Source organism: Anolis sagrei, chromosome 3 (assembly GCF_037176765.1).
Source record: "Anolis sagrei isolate rAnoSag1 chromosome 3, rAnoSag1.mat, whole genome shotgun sequence".
NCBI classification, from domain to species: domain Eukaryota; kingdom Metazoa; phylum Chordata; class Lepidosauria; order Squamata; family Dactyloidae; genus Anolis; species Anolis sagrei.
Window position 1 is genome coordinate 240,852,452 of NC_090023.1, and position 20,059 is coordinate 240,872,510.

The 20,059-nt window shown below is 39.7% G+C and overlaps 1 protein-coding gene across 2 annotated transcripts; it reads right to left on the reverse strand.

Annotated features, from left to right (window-relative positions):
• Positions 1-977: 977 nt before the first annotated feature.
• ANKUB1 (ankyrin repeat and ubiquitin domain containing 1) lies at positions 978-17,604 on the reverse strand. 2 transcript variants are annotated; one of them, XM_067465990.1, is made up of 6 exons: positions 17,253-17,604; positions 15,082-15,225; positions 9,548-9,764; positions 8,387-8,501; positions 6,869-7,798; positions 978-1,386 (listed from the first exon to the last, which is right to left on the reverse strand). In XM_067465990.1, exons 1-6 carry the CDS (start codon positions 17,340-17,342, stop codon positions 1,302-1,304), a joined length of 1,581 nt encoding a protein of 526 aa, XP_067322091.1. In that variant the 5' UTR covers positions 17,343-17,604; the 3' UTR covers positions 978-1,301. The 2 variants fall into 2 exon arrangements, with proteins under 2 accessions (XP_067322091.1, XP_067322092.1); XM_067465991.1 differs by having other exon boundaries at positions 15,082-15,197; positions 17,253-17,327.
• Positions 17,605-20,059: the final 2,455 nt, after the last annotated feature.

Here is a 20,059-nt window from a genome sequence, read left to right on the forward strand (position 1 = left end):
AAAAGATATAATTTCCAACTAGCTTTTATGCTCCTTAAGATTTTTTGCCTTGTTCCCAAAGAATATGATGGGCTAGATCACACACACACACAGAGTTGGATTTAATGTTGCCAAGTCAGGAACATACCAGAGGATCCATCCACACTCTAGAATTAATGTAGTTTGCCGCCACTTTGGCCCTTTCCATACAGCTGTATAAAATCCATATTGAGCTGGATTATATAGCAGCGTGGACTCAGATAACCCATTTCAAAGCAGATATGATGGATTATCTGCCTTCATATTCTGGTTTATATGGCTGTATGGAAGGGCCCTTTAACTGCCTTGGAATCCTGGGATTTGTAGTTTGGTGAGGCACAAGCATTCTTTGGCAGAGAAAGCTTAAGACCTTGTAAAACTACAACTGATTATTCAAAAGCATCGAGCTGTGGCAGTACAAGTGGTGTCAAACTGTATTAATTCTACAGTGTAGATGCACCCCAAGACAAAGGACAATAACATTTAAACTCCAAAGAACACTTGCTGAAATTTCCTCTCCGGGCCCTTCCACACAGTCATATAACCCAGAATATCAAGACAAAAAATCCCACAATATCTGCTTGGAACTGGTTTATCCGAGTCCACACAGCCATATATTCCAGTTCAAAGCAGAAAATGTAGGATTTTATTCAGCTGCCTCTGACACAACCATTTAAAGCAGAAGAGTCTTCTACAGTTTTCAGTCTTGTAACTCTTGCGGCTACAATTGTAATCCACATATTTAAATGTCCCTAAGTGTTCTTTAACCTTATTTTTGGGCTTCAGTGGATGTGTAGAACCCACTTCTCACAGAATGATGTCTGTTGTTCTTGTTTACATACACCAGATCTTTTTGCAGGGTTAATATCCCTCATTTCCCAAAGACCTCTGGTTAAAATTCTTTCTCATACCACAATCTTTCCCAGGGCGCCATGGACAAAAACAACCAAACAGTAAACTTCAGTTGTCATATTTATTTGAAAAAGCAACTCCTTCCCTTTCTCCAATTGAGCTGTCTATAAACAAACATTTGACTATTTACACATCCTGGTGGCTTATAGCGCTACATACAAAATCTTCAGTTACAGATGCCATGTTATTAATGTATGGTATTATTATGTCTCCATAAACCTTTCTCGACCCAGTTTTAATGTCATTTCAGTTGCAGGAAATGGAGAGTTCTTAAGTTTCTCAGAAATTATAGCACAATGTGCAAATATAATTCATCAGCCCACTCCCTGAAGAATAATCTCTTGAAGAGGCTCATTTAAAACCGGATCTCATCAGTACATAGCTTTGCATATGCTTTTTTTGGCTAGGGTTCTTGCAATACCCAGTTGTTGGAGCCAAGGCTTCTCTTTAAATGAACTGCATAAAAGATTTAAATGTAATATTGGTTATTTTTCAGAGATAGATCAAACAGTAATTACCTTAATTGCAACTCTTATAACGAACAAATCTTAAAGTACTAATGTTGTATATTCATAGTACTGACAGAGGGGGTCCTCATTATCCATGGGCATTTGGGTCCAGGATGTCCATAGATATTAAAATCTATAGATACTCAATTTCCAATTATATACAGTGTATAGTAAAATGGTGTCCCTTTCTATAAAATGGCAAATAACTAAAAAAAAATGCAGGAGAGAGAGCTTGAGCATCTGTAAAGTGGCAGACCATCTGTTAGCAATATATCTAATGCACACCTGCATATATATTTTTTTGCCAGGAGTTGGTGTCTTCCTGTGCAAGGGAATATTTTTAGCTTAGCTGCCAAAATATGATTGTTCATCAAAATATATGACAGCTGTGTCACTAAACAAAGGGTCCTTCCAGACAAGCCCTATATCCCAGAATCTGATCCCAGGTTTTCTGTTTATCCCAGATTACCTGGCAGTGCAGACTCATATAATCCAATTTAAAGCAAAAAAAACCTGGGATCAGATCCTGCTATATATGGCTTGTCTGGATGTGTTTATAACCCTTATATAGCCCAGTTTCCATACATTTTGAATTATTATTATAAATCACTATACTGCGTAGGCCCGATTCACCAGTGGTTCTCAACCTTCCTAATGTCACGACCCCTTAATACACTTCCTGTATGGTGACCCCCCAACCATAAAATTATTTTTGTTGCTACTTCATCACTGTCATTTTGCTGCTGTTGTGAATATCTGGTATGCACGATGTACGTTCATTCACTGAGCCAAATTTGGTACAAATATCCAATACGTCCAAATTTGGATACTGGTGGGGTTGGTGGGGGGGGGGGGGGGATTGATTTTATCCGGTGGGAGTTGTGGTTGCTGGGATTTATAGTTCACCTACAATCAAAGAGCATTCTGAACTCCACTAATGATGGAATTGAACCAAACTTAGCACACAGAACTCCCATGACCAACAGAAAATACTGGAAGGGTTTGGTGGGCATTGACCTTGAGTTTTGGAGTTGTAGTTCACCTACATCCAGAGAGCACTGTAGACTCAAACAATGATGGATCTGGACCAAACTTGGCATGAATATTCCATATGCACGAATTCTCAATATGCCCAAATGAGAACACTGGTGGAGTTTGGGGGAAACAGAGCTTGAAATTTGGGAGTTGTAGTTGCTGGGATTTATAGTTCACCTACCATCAAAGAGCATTCTGAAACCTACCAATGATTGAATTGGGCAAACTTCCCACACAGAACCCCCCTGGGCCAACAGAAAATACTGTTATCTGATGGTCATTGGCGACCCCTCTGACACCCCTTCGCGACCCCTCTAGGGATCCCGACCCCCAGGTTGAGAAACACTGCGATTCACTGTGTTTTCCCTCTATCACCCTAATTGCTTTGTGTGAAGAAGACCCATCTCTTCTAGGTTGTTTAGTGTTATTTACTCCTTCAATTTTCTTCTTCTACAGTATAGCAATTTTCATCTTTCAGGACTTGTTTCCTGCAGTCCTACCATTCAAGAAATTATTGCTTCATTGAGTTACTTTTCTTCATCTGTTTTGACAGTGTAGACCAAAGTCGGCATTGTATGGTACAGAAATTGCTTTTAACACATGGTGGCAGTATCCACTCATCTGTTAAGATGTTTAGCTATTCCTTCCAAATGAGAATTGGCAGCCTTCCATAAATGAGAAGATTCCATTATTGCTTTTTCACAATTCAAAACAAAAACCTTAGGAAAACAGGGAGGTGATCTGGCCATATTACTAAAGAAAGAAAATAGCTGGTTTATTCAGGCTTTGTGCCACAGCCAGATCGTACACACATGTACACACACAATAATATTAGGCTTGGTACAAACCAGAGCTTAGAAAAGTAGGGTTACCAGTCCAGGATCATCCCAGGCCCTGAGATTTCCAAGCCAAAACCTGAGATCTAGTGACAGCCCCTGGTGATGTCATTACATATTATGTGTCAACCACAGTTGTCCATTCATTCAAACAAGCAAATACTCCACAGATAAGGGAGGCACATCTTTTCCTGATAAGCAATTAAGGAAGAAGTCTTAGCTAAAGGGATGTTCTCAGATCAAGGTAAATGAGACCATTGTTCTTTCGTACCTTCTCAGGAAGAATGGATAAAGAACCTTTAATCTATTTCACAATTGGCCCTCCATATCCATGAATTCTACAAAAAGAGTTTTGTCATTTTATACAATGAATTATTCCATATTATATATAACTAGCTGTGCCCTGCCACGCGTTGCTGTGGCCTATAGTAAAACTTATCAAAGTTGAGGTAGATATCTGGACTATTATGAAAGAGAGGTACCTACCTATTCCTTCCCCTTTCTCTCCTTTCTTCCTTCTCTACCTCTTTCTTTCTTTCTTTCACTACTTGGTTTCATCCATCTCTCTTTCCTTCATTCCCTCCCCCTTTCTTCCTTTGCCTTTCTTCCCTCCCTGTTTGCTTCCATCTTTCACTTTTTATTTCCTTTTATTTTACCACCATCATAACAATAACAATAATGCAATGCATTGCCTCTGGGACCTGACACCTCTCCCATTCCTCCAGGGTCTCATAGGAACAATAGCATAATAATAATAATAATAATAATAATAATAATAATAATAATAATAGAAATAACAACCTTTACCCGCCACATGTTGCTGTGGCCAATCTTCCCTCTTTCTCTCCTTCTTTCCCTCCTTCCTTCCTTCCTTCCCTCCCATCTTTCCTTCTCCTCTTCTTTCTCTATCTCTTTCCTTCCTTCCCCCTTTTTCTTTCTTTTCTGCTGTCTCTCTTTTCTTTCCTTCCATCTTTCCTTTTCTTTCCTTTTCTTCTTCCCTCTTTCTCTAACTTTCCTTCCTTCCCCCTTTTTCTTTACCTCCCTTTCTTTCTTCCTTCTTTCCTTCCTTCCTGTCTTTCCTAGATTTTGACAGGGCGGGAAGGGGCGGGGTGGGGTTTGGAGGGGGTGTGAAGTAAAAGGAGGTAAGATTGGGGTGGGGGAGTGATGGAGCGTGGGGTTGCGTGTGTGTGTGCAGCGGCGGGGGGAGTGATGGAGCGTGGGGTTGCGTGTGTGTGCGGTGGCAGGGGGGAGTGATGGAGCGTGGGGTTGTGTGTGTGTGTGCGGCGGCGGGGGGAGTGGGGTTGCGTGTGTGCGTGCGGCGGCGGGGGGAGTGATGGAGCGTGGGGTTGCGTGTGTGTGTGCGGCGGCGGGGGGAGTGGGGTTGCGTGTGTGCGTGCGGCAGCGGGGGAAGTGATGGAGTGTGGGGTTGCGTGTGTGTGTGCGGCGGCGGGGGGAGTGGGGTTGCGTGTGTGTGTGCGGCGGCGGGGGGAGTGATGGAGTGGGGGTTGTGTGTGCGGCAGGGGTGTGTGTGTGTGTGGGAAGCGGCGCGGCGGGGATTGGAGTGGGCATGGTTTCCGCAGAGGGAACGTTGGCCGGAAGGGCATGTGCGCGCGCCAGGGAACTTGCGGCTGGGCGCCAATGCGCATGCTCAGTTGTTTTGCCGTTTTGTGAGTGTGTTGTGTTGTTTTTCATTTTGAGTAGATACGTTTGTACCTTGTGGGTTGTGTTATGGGCATGGGAATTTTGGTTAAGTTTCGTTGGGGTTTTTTTGAGTTTTGTTTTTTTGCCGTTTTGAGTGTGTTGTTGTGTTGTTTTTCATTTTGAGTAATATGTTTGTACCTTGTGGGTTGTGTTATGAGCATGGGAATTTTGGTTAAGTTTCGTTGTTTTTTTTAGAGTTTTATCCTTTTGCCGTTTTGTGAGTGTGTTGTTGTGTTGTTGTTCATTTTGAGTAGATATGTTTGTACCTTGTGGGTTGTGTTATGGGCATGGGAATTTTGGTTAAGTTTCGTTGGGGGATTTTTGAGTTTTGTTGTTTTGCTGTTTTGTGAGTGTGTTGTTGTGTTGTTTTTCATTTTGAGTAATATGTTTGTACCTTGTGGGTTGTGTTATGAGCATGGGAATTTTGGTTAAGTTTCGTTGTTTTTTTTTAGAGTTTTATCCTTTTGCCATTTTGTGAGTGTGTTGTTGTGTTGTTGTTCATTTTGAGTAGATATGTTTGTACCTTGTGGGTTGTGTTATGGGCATGGGAATTTTGGTTAAGTTTCGTTGGGGGATTTTTGAGTTTTGTTGTTTTGCCGTTTTGTGAGTGTGTTGTTGTGTTGTTTTTCATTTTGAGTAGATATGTTTGTACCTTGTGGGTTGTGTTATGGGCATGGGAAATTTGGTTAAGTTTCGTTGGGGGATTTTTGAGTTTTGTTGTTTTGCCGTTTTGTGAGTGTGTTGTTGTGTTGTTTTTCATTTTGAGTAGATATGTTTGTACCTTGTGGGTTGTGTTATGGGCATGGGAATTTTGGTTAAGTTTCGTTGGGGGATTTTTGAGTTTTGTTGTTTTGTCGTTTTGTGAGTGTGTTGTTGTGTTGTTTTTCATTTTGAGTAGATATGTTTGTACCTTGTGGGTTGTGTTATGAGCATGGGAATTTTGGTTAAGTTTCGTTGGGGGATTTTTGAGTTTTGTTGTTTTGCCGTTTTGTGAGTGTGTTGTTGTGTTGTTTTTCATTTTGAGTAGATATGTTTGTACCTTGTGGGTTGTGTTATGGGCATGGGAATTTTGGTTAAGTTTCGTTGGGGGGTTTTTGAGTTTTGTTTCCTCGTTGGATGCCCCTAACAAATTTATATATATAGATGGATTTCAGTACACTACAGTACTTTGGCTGGATCTACACTGCCACTTAATCTGGTTTCTGAATCCAGGTTTTTTTTGTTTTGCTTTAAATTGGATTATATGGGACTGCACAGCAATATAAGGCTGTGTATAACCCCTAGTGGTGCAGTGGGTTAAACTGCTGAGCGGATGAACTCACTGACTGAAAGGTTAGTGGTTCAAATCTGGGGAGAAGGGTGAGCTCCAGTTGCCAACCTAGCACTTCGAGACATGGAAATGTGGGTAAATCAATAAGTACTGCTTCTGCGGGAAGGTAACAGCGCTCCATGCAGTCATGCTATCCACATGACTTTGGAGGTGTCTATGGATAACACCAGCTCTTTGACTTAGAAATGGAGATGAGCACCACCCCCCAGAGTCGGACACGACTAGACTTAATGTCAGGGAAAACCTTTACCTTTGCCTTACACAGCAATATAATCCAGTTCAAATGAAATAACCTGGATTCAGAAACTGGATTATATGGCAGGCAGTGTAGATGGGGCCTTTATCTGCTATATCACCATTCATAGTCTGATTCTGTTTTTTTTTGTTTTTTTTTTTGAAGGAAGCAACTGGAAATTAGGCTGCTGTTTCACAAAGTACCACTAATTGCTAACTTCTGGCTTGTTGTGTATGTTTGAATGAGTCACCAACCTTTGATTTAAAGGGAGGAAGAGGAGGTAGACACATACCTGGCTATGGCTAAGCAGTAGATTGCTTGCTCCCTTGGAGTTCTTCCAATGTGTTCTGAAAAAGATGCCAGAGAAGGTTTTAATAGGAACTTTGCATTGGGTATGGAATAATAATAAGATGGCTTAAGGATGGGTCCAGGGGGTAGAGGAACCCGGGCTAGACACATATGTTGGTCCATATCATCTGCACCGCTAAGAGGCCTCTTCTTCCTTTTGTTGTTCTTCTTTTGCTGATGTTTGTGCATATCAGCTCTTTTATTGCCATCTATCACTGGAGGTAATTTGACACTGGTCCCTTTGAAATGCCTCTTTGAAATTCTTGAACGACCACCTTCTTCATGCGGAAACCGATCATTTAAACTTGGTAGTTTGCAGCCTCTGCCATCCACATCCTTGACTCGGGCTGAATAAAAACCTCTGGAAGTCATTTTGGATTTTGTGAAGCCATCCACAAGGACAACATCTCCAACTCGTGTTCTGAAAGTTGCTGTCTGGTTGCATCGCTTTTTCCTATGGATATTTTTTTGAGCTTGAAGAAGCCACAGTTTTAGCTTAATATAGATTTTCATGGGAAGGGAGAAATTAGGGCAGGAAACCACGGACCATATCTTGGTGACTAAATACAGTACACAGTCCTTATGTCTGTGCTGGATGCATAACTGAAGTGGAGTTTGTCCGGCAGAGTTTTGGCATTCGAGGCATAAGGCACTGAAATTAACAAATGCTTTCAGCATCATGAGTTGGCCAGCTTCTGCAGCTGCATGCACAGGGCATTTTGTGATATCAGGATGACTGTTTTCATGACACCATTCACGATAGGGATGCACACCAACTGGTTCAGTGGGCTTTGTACTCTGTTTCAGGAGCCAGGCTGAAAGCTGAAGATGTCCAAAGAAGGCTGCTATATACAGAGCTACCCTCCTTTGATATCTGAAAGAAATGAGGTATACAATAAATTAGTTGTAAAGTCAGGATATATTGGGAAGGCATGAAATAATGTAATATTGGGAGTGAATCTAATTTTGAAATAACTAAAATATGACAGCTGGGATAGGATCTGGAAGATCACAGATTCCAAGATTTAGACTTAGTTGTTGGGTTGAGGCACTTTTGTGGTCGAGAGAATTGAACTCAGGATCTGTTAGCAAGGAGAGGTGTGATGTAGATGTATTAAATAAGTAATCTTTAATGTTATGTTCAATTTCAGTTTAATAAATATTTAAATGTTGAGTACATCCCCACATATCTGTGGGGATATGTTGTCAGACCTTGTGGGGATACATCTGAGGAAATACACTTTGTCCATGAAAGCTTTATGCTACCTACCTTGTTATCTCATTTAGTCTGTAAGGGGCTTCACATTTAAATGTTTTAGACTAATATGGCTATGTCATTGAACTCCATCACCAGAAGGATGTTATATCATTGTTTAGTGGGTATATTTATTTGTGTAAGGGATTTTAGAACATTCTTAGTCTGAAAGAAGAAAATTTTAGATTTGATCTTGAGCCACCATACTTGAGAACTGGCTCTTCCTTTGACAGATAGCGTCGGACCTTTGGTGTGTTTCCTAAAACACATGCGGTCAGAAATTCTTTCCATCCATCCCAAACATCCAAATGAAGAGTTGCACCTGCCAAAAAAGAGTTCAAGTTATTTGTGAGCATTTATATTTTTGTTCAGGATGCCATCCATGCATTTCTGTCCAGCAAAAAGGCAATATACTTATTTACTTTTATGATTTTTATTCACTTTATTTTTACTTCACCTTTCTTCTAATATAAGGAACTCAAGGCAGCTAACAATCAATATAAACCAATACAAAAACATAAAAAATATAAAGATAAAAATTCAAACAATTTAATACTTTATTATATTTCAAGCATAGACATTAATACACACACACACACACACACACACACACACACATTTAATAGAAGGTAATTTTAAGCACACATCCTTAATCTGTGACTTGGTTTATCTTATTATATATTGTATTTATTAAAATATTTTAAACCAGTGGCAGCTGGTGGCTTTCAAATCATTGCAGAAGTGAATTCTCTCTGGCATTTAGTCCAAATTTTGAGCTGCCCAAGCTGATCAACTTATTTTGAGGACAAGCCCTTTCAACCCAGGCTAAAACCCAGAATAGAGTCAATGCCCCACTAACAAACAGTAGCCACTATAGTTTCTATCCCACTCTGTCATAATCTGGGTGATTATACAATTTAAAACAGTTGAACAATTGAAACAGAACGAAAACAGAAAATTGATACATTGGAAAAATAGCAATGATCTCTTTCGTCCCCTGAAGGTTTAGACATTAACTTGATGCTGGGATAAGGCCACTTCCTGAACCATTCTTGTATATGAATTTTAGACATTTCTTGAAATGGAATTTTATGCAATCTGATTCACTATTAAATATCACTGGGTTCATGAGTCTTACTCTTGGACTCCTTTTACACTGCCATATAAAATCCAGATTAGACTCATATAACCCAGTTCAAAGTAGATAATGTGTATTATCTGCTTTGATAACCCGGATTATATGGCAGTGTAGAAGGGTCCTGGTGAGTTAATATGCAGCCTTAAATTATCTGGCTCTAGAGAAAAAAAAACCTGGAGGTTGAAGTAGTCACGTAAGGGAAAAAATAACAAATGCAAACAATCTTATACCTATATCTAACTGATAATCACTCAATGTGTTGCAGTCATACATTTCTCTTCCCTTTTGAGTCCTGAGACAATAAATGCTGCTTGGGAAGCCAGACTTCAAGGTTACAAGATTTTTCAGTTGGGAAACCTTTGATGAGAGAAGACAAATCCTTCCCATTATGGGCATTTTTTCATGAGTGACAGCATTGTAAACATAGAGAATAGGCTTGTCTTCTTCCTGGAAGGAAAACCCAGTTAATGGCATTGATATCCCAATGTTAAAGATAAACTTCAGCTAATGAAATGGATGTGTTCCTAGCCATGGCTTCATTAACAGAAAATTGAAATAAGCTTTGCATGAATAACCCAAAATATTTAGAATTTCCTGGATGCCACTTTAAAGCTTTTGCTTTTACTGGTATCTTTTTAAAAATAATTTTCATCTTTCTAGCCAAATGTATAGGGTTGTTGTTGTTGGTGAAGGACATTGGATCCTGTCTCTTAGAAAAATATTTTGAGAAAGGGCCTGCCTGCACCTGAAAAAAATCCTTCCTCATGCTGTATTTTCCTGACTTGCATAGACCTCACGTTTGCCTCATTAGCACCAAATGCAGCATGCACATCATAGGTTGCCACATATGTCCCCTGAGCAAACGCAACTCAAATAACTCTTTCCATTTGCATTATTTGTGATTACAAGGCAGTGGCCACTTTACTTTTTTCCCTTTGTGTCATTCATGCAAATATTTCTGCCTAAGGAGTCTTTAGCTATCGTGTTATAACAAGATGCGCTAATACACATATACTAGTATATTTATCTGCAATGACCAGCGTACATGTTCCCCATACACACATACACACACACACCAGTGCCAAATTTAAAATTCAGCCATGACAAAGTTCATTTCCTAGTGGAAATGATCACATGTTCTGCTGGCCCTTGTCACCTCTCATTAACTAGTTTGGGCTGTCAGGATTTGTAAGTTACACAGCATTTCTTTAAGTGATAACAGGATCAGTGTCTTAGGCTTAACCATGGGTGTCATTGTAATTGTGGTGTGGTCGCTAGTGCTGAGACTATAGATTGTAGTAACCCTGTGTTAGTAAGACGAGGTTTGAGTTGTGTTGGAGAATTGTAGAGAGAGAGTTTGTAGATATTGTATATACTATGTTTATATTGCTGCAACTTTGTGTGTTCTTGTTCCTGGAGAAGGCCACTACAACTACCTGAAAATATCTGACTAACTTAACTAGAGCTAATAGAGTCCCTTCCACTCTAAAAGGGAATTTTATGACTGCATAGAACCCCTGACATGGGCCACCCTTATTTCCTACTTTAGCTCCAGTTTGAAATAATTCTTTGCAGATGGCCACACAAATCAAAATCCCGGGATGTGTCTACACTGTACTAGAATTAATGCAATTTGGCAACACTTGAACTGCCATGGCTCAGTGCTGGGAGTTTTAGTTTGATGAGGCACCAGCACTCTTTGACAGTGAAGGCTAAAGACCTTGTAGAACTGCAACTCCCAGGATTCCATGGCAGTTCAAGTGATATCAAATCTTGCTCACCTAGGGCAGAGCGTCAGAAAGATGCCATTTTGGAACACATGTATGTATGTCTTGGCAGTGCTGTTGTACAGATCTCAACACTGGCATGGGGATCAGGCAGCCGATCTCCTTAATACTGGAAATATCTCAAATCAGTCCCCAGTTAAGCTGTGCAGTAAACCAGAAAAGTCTCACCATTAAGTAACTTCCCAGCAACCTACACAAACATTGAACAAAATTGCTGCATGATACTACAGTCTACTTTGGGACAGGGAGCTCTGGCGTGGTCCATGAGGTCACAAAGAGTCGGAGACGACTGAACGAATGAACAACAACAACTTTGGGATAGCTCTTATCTTTTTATTTGGAAGTTATAAGAACTCATGTATAGCTAATATAGTCCAGTATATGGTGTTGGTTCAAACAGAGAACAGTTTTGTTATTCATTAGATAGACAGCTTTCAACCTCAGTAGAAATAAAATTATAGTTAACTGCCTGCCTCGAGCTACAGAAATGCTCATATGAGCGCAGACTTTTTTTCAGCCCTTGTTTACCACACAGAGAACAAATCCAGCTCTAGATCACAGGGATGGACTGGGCAGAAGCCAGTAGGTTGGAATTCAATGTTCCATTCCTTGTTTTTCTGTTCTGTGGCCCAAGTAACGACATGCCAGCAGCAACAAAAATTCTTTAAAACCCCTCTCAAAATGAAAAAATAAAGTAAGACAGAAATTATTATTTCAGAATCCTCAAGTCAGAGCCAAGCTACACTAAGAAACTCTTCTTTTTAGGAAACTTCCTTCAAAGGAGAGCAGGACGTCTTAATGTAGAAAAGCTATTGTCTACTTTCTGCAAACATTCTGATTAGACAATGCACATGGCTTCCCTTTTTATCAAACAACTGAAACAGCACTCAGGCTCTGGTGTCATAATTCTTCCCATGTATAGTCTGAGAAATAACATGTTGGCACAGGCTGGGAGATCATATGTGAGACAGTTTTTAAAATAACTTTTCAGTCCTGTATAAAAATAAAAGCTCAAGCCTGAATTAACACTAGAAATCAAAATAGCTAAACTGAGGCTATCATGAATTGGATGTATCACAAAACAACACCATGTTGTTGTTGTTGTTAACCTCCACAGGTCAATTTCATCTTATAGCAACCACATGAATGAGAGACCTCCAAGTTACATTAGCATCAACAGTCCTGCTCAGATCTTCCAAACTCAGACATCTTTGATGAAGTTTTGTAATTTTTCTCTTTTCCTACTTCTTTCTAATTTGCCAGGCATTACTGTCTTTTTTAGTGAGTCATGTATTTTCATTATATGTCCAACATAACATGTATACCAGTATCAGTTTATTCACCTTGCCTTCTTAGGAGACTTCTTGTTCTAGAACTGATTGTCTTTTTAATAGTCCACTGTATGGGGAAGATCCCTCCTTAGAGGCTGGATGGCCATCTGTCAGAGGTACTTTGATTGTGCTTATATTACATGGCAGAGGTTTTGACTGGATGGAACATGTGGTCTCTTCTATGATTCTATGAAAGATAATGGTATGGACAATGATACTTTATACTGCCTGATCTTGTCTAGTTCCTTTATAGCTGCCCTTCCAAGTCTTTGTCTTCTTTTGATTTCTTAACTGTAGTCTCCATTCTGGTTAATATCTGAACCAAGGTATGGAAAATACTGAACTATTTCAGGGTTTTCATCATTGGCTTTAAAGTTATATATGTCATCTGTGGTGTGTGTGTGTGTGTGTGTGTGTGTGTGTGTGTGTATGTATATATATATATATATATATATATATCATCTGCCAATCTGTCTTTGCATTTGCCTTCTTGACTTTCTTCAGTAGTCTTTCCATGCCTTTGCTATCTCTTGCTAGTAGTATGGTGTTCCTTAGTGTGACATGACTCATTGTAAAAGTTGATAATGCTTGGTAAAGTTGAAGACAGTAGGAAAAGAGGAAGACCATATTATTGCGCCCAGTCCCGACTGGGGCGCAGCTGGCTGGGGGTCAGCTGCATTAAGATCACTACTGACGGAAAGGTCATGAGTTTGAAGCCAGCCCGGGTCGGAGTGAGTGACCAACCAATTAGTGTAGTATGCTGTCGACCTTTGCAGCCTGAAAGACAGTTGCATCTGTCAAGTAGGAAATTTAAGTACCACCTATGTGGGGTGGCTAATTTAACTAATTTACAATGCCATAAAAATCTGCAGCAAGCCTGCAAAGAATGAGGAAGTGCTTCATCAGTGTCACAAATGGACCATGAAGTAACAGCTCCCCTGGTGGCCAGAATATCCTCATGAAAAGTTGGAACGTTAAATTGCCTCTGTGTCTGTCTATATATGCTGTGTTTCTATGGCATTGAATGTTTGCCATGTATATGTACATTGTAATCCACCCTGAGTCCCCTGCGGGGTGAGAAGGGTGGAATATAAATACTGTAAATAAATAAATAAATTGATGTATTCTTAGTCAAATGATTAAGTGGCCTCATTTTTCCCTCCTCAGAGTGATATCCCCGATAAATCAATGCTAGTGTATCCCATGGGGATCATAAAGCTGGAAGAGACCACTAGGGCCATCTAATTCACCCTCTGCCATTCAGGAAATCACAATCAAAGCACCCCTGACAGATGGCTATCTAGCCTCTGTGTAAAAACCTGTCAAGAAGAAGACTCCACCATCCTTTGAGACAGCATATTCCATAGTCTAACAGCTTTAATTGTCAGGAAGTTCTTCCTAATGTTTAGATGCACCTTGATCTATACCAGTGGTTCTCAACCTGTGGGTCCCCAGATGTTTTGGCCTTCAACTCCCAGAAATCCTAACAGCTGGTAAACTGAGTGGGATTTCTGGGAGTTGTAAGTCAAAACATCTGGGAACCCACAGGTTAAGAACCGCTGATCTATACAGATAAAAAGGAAGTTTTAGGGTGGGCATGCTCTTGTCCAATCTTGCCCAACTTTGTTCCACTTGTAAAGATGATTTTATTCCAGTTGAGCTTTTATACTAGAAATGTACCAGGCTGGGAGAACTTTTTGATTTTTGTTAAGCTTTATTACATTGCTCAAGACTTTTTTTTAAAAAAAGACTGAAGCTTGAAGATGAAATGAGATGGAAGACTTCTCACAGCCACTTTGTGATTAATGTAGCAGTCATAACCAAACGTATTTTAAAAATCCATCTGGGTCTGGGAGCTAACGCTTACATTTCCCTGATGTCCTGTGTAGCATTGTACCTGCTGCTGTGGAAAATTAAAATGATCCATTTAAATTTTCCACAATGCCTGAAGCAATGAATCCCATCTTACACTCCACCAGCTCCCTTGGGAACCAGCGCCAGAGAATGTAGTATCTCTTAGCAGGTTGGTGGTAAACCAGAGCACTGCTCTTGCTCCTAGCACAGTGATTCTCAACCTGTGGGTCCCCAGGAGTTTTGGCCTCCAACTCCCAGAAATCCCAGCCAGTTTACCAGCTGTTAGGATTTCTGGGAGTTGAAGACCAAAACATCTGGGGACCCACAAGTTGAGAACCACTATCCTAGCTAATAAATCTGTCAGATTCCACTATGGTAGGACTTGAATGACCCATACCAAACCAATAAGCTGTTCCTTAATATATTTGGATCTTTCTTTCCATAAAACCAGTTTCTATGGAGAAATGTAAGTTCATTTAGATACATGAAATCTTTGTATGTAAGGCATATAAACTGTTAAGAAATACAACCTTTTAAGATTATGAAAATCTTTGCAGATCCCTTACAACATCATTTATTATTATTGAAATCTCTGCAGGTCCCTTATATTGCTAAGCTGAAGATTAACTCTCATTGCCATAATGCCTTCCTGCTGTCATTACTTGAAGGTTTCCATGTTCTATCTGAAGATCTGAAGCTTTCAATTACAGCCAAATGATACTAGCATAAGCCCCATAGAGTAAACAGTAGAGATTTTATGTGTTAGTTAGGCACCCTGATATATATACACACATTAAGTACACATTTAATCATGGATGAAACTGAAATGCCCACATCAGCAAGTATCCAGCTGTCCTTTAACACTGCTCCAGCATACATCAATTTCAAATATCTCCTGCTTTGTTTGTCTTCAGAGAGAGGAACATGAAAATAATCCTTAAAGGGGGAAAGTCAGTTAATAGAAATAAGTAAACTGACATGGAGACATATTTCCATGTTCTGCATACAGGCTTCATTTTATATATCTTAATCTGGAATAATAGTATGCAAAGGGTCTTGGGTCAAACTACATTAATACTGCAGTACAGATGCACTCTAAGGGCCCTTCCACACAGCCCTATATCCCAGAATATCAAGGCAGAAAATACCACATTATCCGGGTGTGAACTCAGATAACCCAGTTCAAAGCACGTATTGTGAAATTTTCTGCCTTGATATTCTGGGATATAGGGCTGTGAAAAAAGGCCCTCAGACCTCTTCCATGCAGTTGTAGAAAATCCACATTGAAATTAATTGTATGGCAGTGTGGACTCAGATAATCCAGTTCAAAGCAGATATTGTAGATTATCTGCCTTGATATTATGGGCTATATGGCTATGTGGAAGAGTCCTGAGATCATGAAGTTGTAGGAAAACCTTCTGTAGACTCAGGGCCCTTCCACACAGCATATAACCCAGAATATCAAGGCAGATAATCTACGATATCTGCTTTGAACTGGGGGACCTTCCAGACAAGCCCTATATCACAGGATCTGATCCCAGGTCTTCTGCTTCAAACTGGATTAGATGAGTCCACACTGCCAGATAATCTGGGATAAACAGAAAACCTGGGATCAGATCCTGAGATATAGGGCCTGTCTGGAAGCGCCTGGGTTATCTGAATTCTTATAAGCCATATAATCAAGTTCAATGTGGATTTTATACCGCTTTGTGGAAGGGGGCTCAGTCTTAGTCCTGCATCTCTCTTTTGAATTCAGTAGACATACTTGCAACCAAACATGCATAGAATTGAAAAGCAATTTGATGCAGAATCATTTATGCGTGAGTCACTCTTAATTCTGTAAACATGCTCCGGAGTACAGTGTGACAAACCTAACTGAATATATCAGATGACTTATATTTAGGCTTTTATCATGTCATGTTGATTTACAGTGCTCTTTGCCCTCAATAGTTCTGGTTATGAATTTGGTGTTAGAAATAAATTCTCTACTATCACAACGATGCTTGAGCAGGGGAGTAGGATGTGTGTAGTTCTTCAGATATTGTTGAATTGGAACTGCCAGCAGTTAGTCACTGTCTACTAGAGTTTAAAATTTCAGTTTGAATATCTTTGCTTTGCACAGTATCAAACTGGTCAATACGTATTTTGGTGCCTCAAATGTCAGCCCTATTTTTGGGTATATTTGACATGCTGGTTCCAAAAACAGCATCACTTTCCCTTCTAAATTCTAGCTTTTGAGATACAGAACATATACTATATACCAGTCTTCATCTGCTCACCTATGGAAAATCATGATAACCATATCTAAGAAAGGAGAGCTGATGCAGTCTATCCAATGCAGTTTTCTGAATCAGCACCCAAATAACCCCAGGAATAGGCCTAAAAACTAACACATCAAGAATTTTGTTTTGTTGGGCTGTGTAGTTAAAATAAATCAGATGCACTTCAAATACAACAGAGTTCTTAGGTTGGGCTCCTGCATACCAAAGAATAAGTCCTGGTTAATTCCGTTGGTATTACTTCTGAGTGTACATGCATAGGATTGTACTGCTAATTATTTAGTTTGTTCTGCTCACCTGTGCTATCTCATACAAAACAAATGTGCTTTCTCTCATGAGAGTGTAGGTATACTTGAAACTGTTTATTAAGCTCAGATGTCAAAGAGGGAAAAATAAGAAATCTGATGAGGAAAAAGAAGCCCAGTCAAGTGAATTAAACAGAACTCAAGGGCAGCTTTCCACTAATATAATCCGGTAATATCAATTTAAATCAAGAAGCTTAAAATGAAAGACAGCGACAAAGATTCAATTAAAGCTGAGCTCCTTATTTTATAAAAAGCTGCAGCATGCATGAAATCTGAGTGATTTTCCTTCATTTGAGCAGTGAGTATTATCTGATTCCAACTTTCACGTTTACTAAAAATTAGTATTATGAAACAATTTGGCTAAAGGTCATGGTCTTACCTTTATCATCCGCTTTACGTCTTTCACTGTATCCTCTGTTGAGATGTCAAAAGATTCACAAAGCCCTTCAAAAGCAACAAAAATCCTCATTTTGAAAAAAATGTTATTAACACATCTCCGAATACCTTTCGCCTTTACCACACAACGTGCAAGTCATATCTTAATAAAAGCCCAAAGGAAAACCAGTTCTGAGGAGACTGTAAATATCCAGCTTTAACTATTCCCATTTTGCTTCCAACACAAGAGGCAGCCTGAAAATCACTGGCTCAAGCAAGCAGGAGGGAACAATGAAAAGAACTTGTTTCCTAGGGTAAGCGGCATAGGAAAAATGTCCCTTTCTCTAGCTCACAAACTCAATTAAACTGGAAAAGCAGGTATTGATCAAGGCAAGTGTGAACATGTTTTTTTCTACACGTATATGCTCTTTGTGAGCTGATTATATTAGCTTAAAAGGCATTTATCAAACCACAAAGAACTATGACATGAATGAGGGTGATGTTTATTTTATACCTTAGAGCACACTTTCAACTGTCCGTAAATAAATCTAACCACAGCTCTCATGTTTCCATAACAACTTTATAAACCTGTTAACTTGGCCAGCCCTGCCAGTTCCAATTAGAAACCAACTTGTTTTTGGCACAATGAAGAAGGGAAAGAAGACAACAAGCTCATTCACATTACAGGATTTAATTGCCATGGTTTTGTTCTGTGGAATCTTGAGATTGCAGTTTCAGGAGAGTTTAAACAAATACTTGGTGCCTCACTAAGTGACAGCATTCCATGGGATGGAAACACAGCACTTGAAGTGGAAAAATAACATTATATTTCTGTAACATGAATGAGCCTGAGGAGGAGGAGGGAAGAAGTTGACAGGAAAAAGATAAAAGGAGACAGACAGGACAATACAGATCTTTTTTTGGATGGCAACTTTTAGAATCCACCAGACACCATGGACATTGATAATACAGGGAATTGTCGCCCAGACAAAGTGACTTTTCCAGACTTTGAGTCAACAGTAATATCCTGTAGTGTTTCATATACATTTACAACTTGGTAGATATGGCTTTCTTAAGTCTTAATCCCAAATAGTCTGTTAGCATAATGAAAATCACGTGTAGTTCACGTTGTATCAGTCCACACACTGTCTTGCCAGAGAGAAAAAAAATATGCCACACAGATGATCAATAAAGAAAAAGTGATTTACTCTTCGCAATACATAGGAACATATTTACAGCCATGAGATCAGTTACATTGACTCACACAATGTCCTTTTTGAGAGAGATATAAATAGTCTTTTGGTGTCCATGTGGGGAATCTCCTTCCAGCAGCTCATGAAGCAAGAACTGACTCACTCTCTCTCTGCCAGCACATACACAACTCAAGCCTAAATATGAAACTGTTGCCAAAACTCCTGGGATCAGCTAGGTCCTTGGGCGTGGCCCAACCAATCAGCTTCCTGCTTTGCATTTTACAGCTAACACACTCACTAACTGATTTCTTATATGCCCCAACATAGTCTACTGGTTAAAGGTCAACAGATGTCCAATAGATGTCTCAGGATGTGTCTATACTGCAGAATTAATACAGTTTGGCACCACTTTAAATGCTATGGAATAATAGGAGTTGTAGTTTTTAAGGCCTCTACTCTTCACCACCAAATAGTGCTGATGCCTCACTAAGCCACAGCTCCTAATGAGCCATGGCAGTCAAAATGGGCTCAAACTGCATTAACAGTGTAGATGCACCCTAGGTAGTTGCTGGACCAGTAAAACATTGTCATAAAGCAGGAACAATAAAAGGCTTTTGTCTGTGTAGCTGCACTGAAGACTAGTATTTTAATATTGGCAGATGCCAAGAAAAACATTGTTCCTGTTCAAACCAGTGTTAATTATTACAATCCTTAATTGGCTAGAACCAAATCTCTCTATCTCTCTCACACGCAGACATAGTACATAGACTTCTATCCCACTTTTTCCTGTTGTATTTGCCCCACTACCACTCTACCTGACAACTGACAATCACATATCTCTTTATACAGCAAACCTGCATAACCAGCAATGCATTGCAGAACAAGATTCCCCATGCCGTTTTGTCTCTGGCCTTAGAGAAACTTCCATGATTTTAAATCTGGATTTCTTGTTCAGACCTCACAGCTGTTAAACTAATGCTGTTACTCATGATGCTGTAAGAACTGAGCAGACAAGAGGCATTACCATCTGTTGGCAGGGCCAGATTATCAATGCTGCCACTGATACAATTGTTCCTAATCCCTTACAGGCTAATGCTAATGGGAAATAGTGCCTCTTGGTTCCTTAAGTCATTCAACGAATCTCCCATTGTTTGTGTGCATTGCACAATTGAGGAACGTGGACAGGAACAGCCTATGACTCTCACTGACATTGTTGGAATCTAGTCACACATGAAGATTCTTCTGGTGATAGCTACTGTACTTTACATTTTATTAAATACTCATTTCTTTAATGTAGGTGTTCACAGTAATAATCTGATGACTACAACTAAAGCATCACTTAAATACATCAGTGGGCTAGCACTGATGTATTTTCCAAACATTTAATGTTGGTGATATATTTTTAGACATGTATCATTTCGCAACACAGCAATTCAGTTTTACTAGCAAACTATAGGTTACCCCAGGCATGGGCAAACTTTGGCTCTCCAGGTGTTTTGAACTTCAACTCCCACAATTCCTAACAGCTTGGAGGTTGAAGTCCAAAACACCTAGAGGGCCGAAGTTTGCCCATGCCTGGAACTAATCCCATATAAGAGATGTGAACACGTTCATCAAG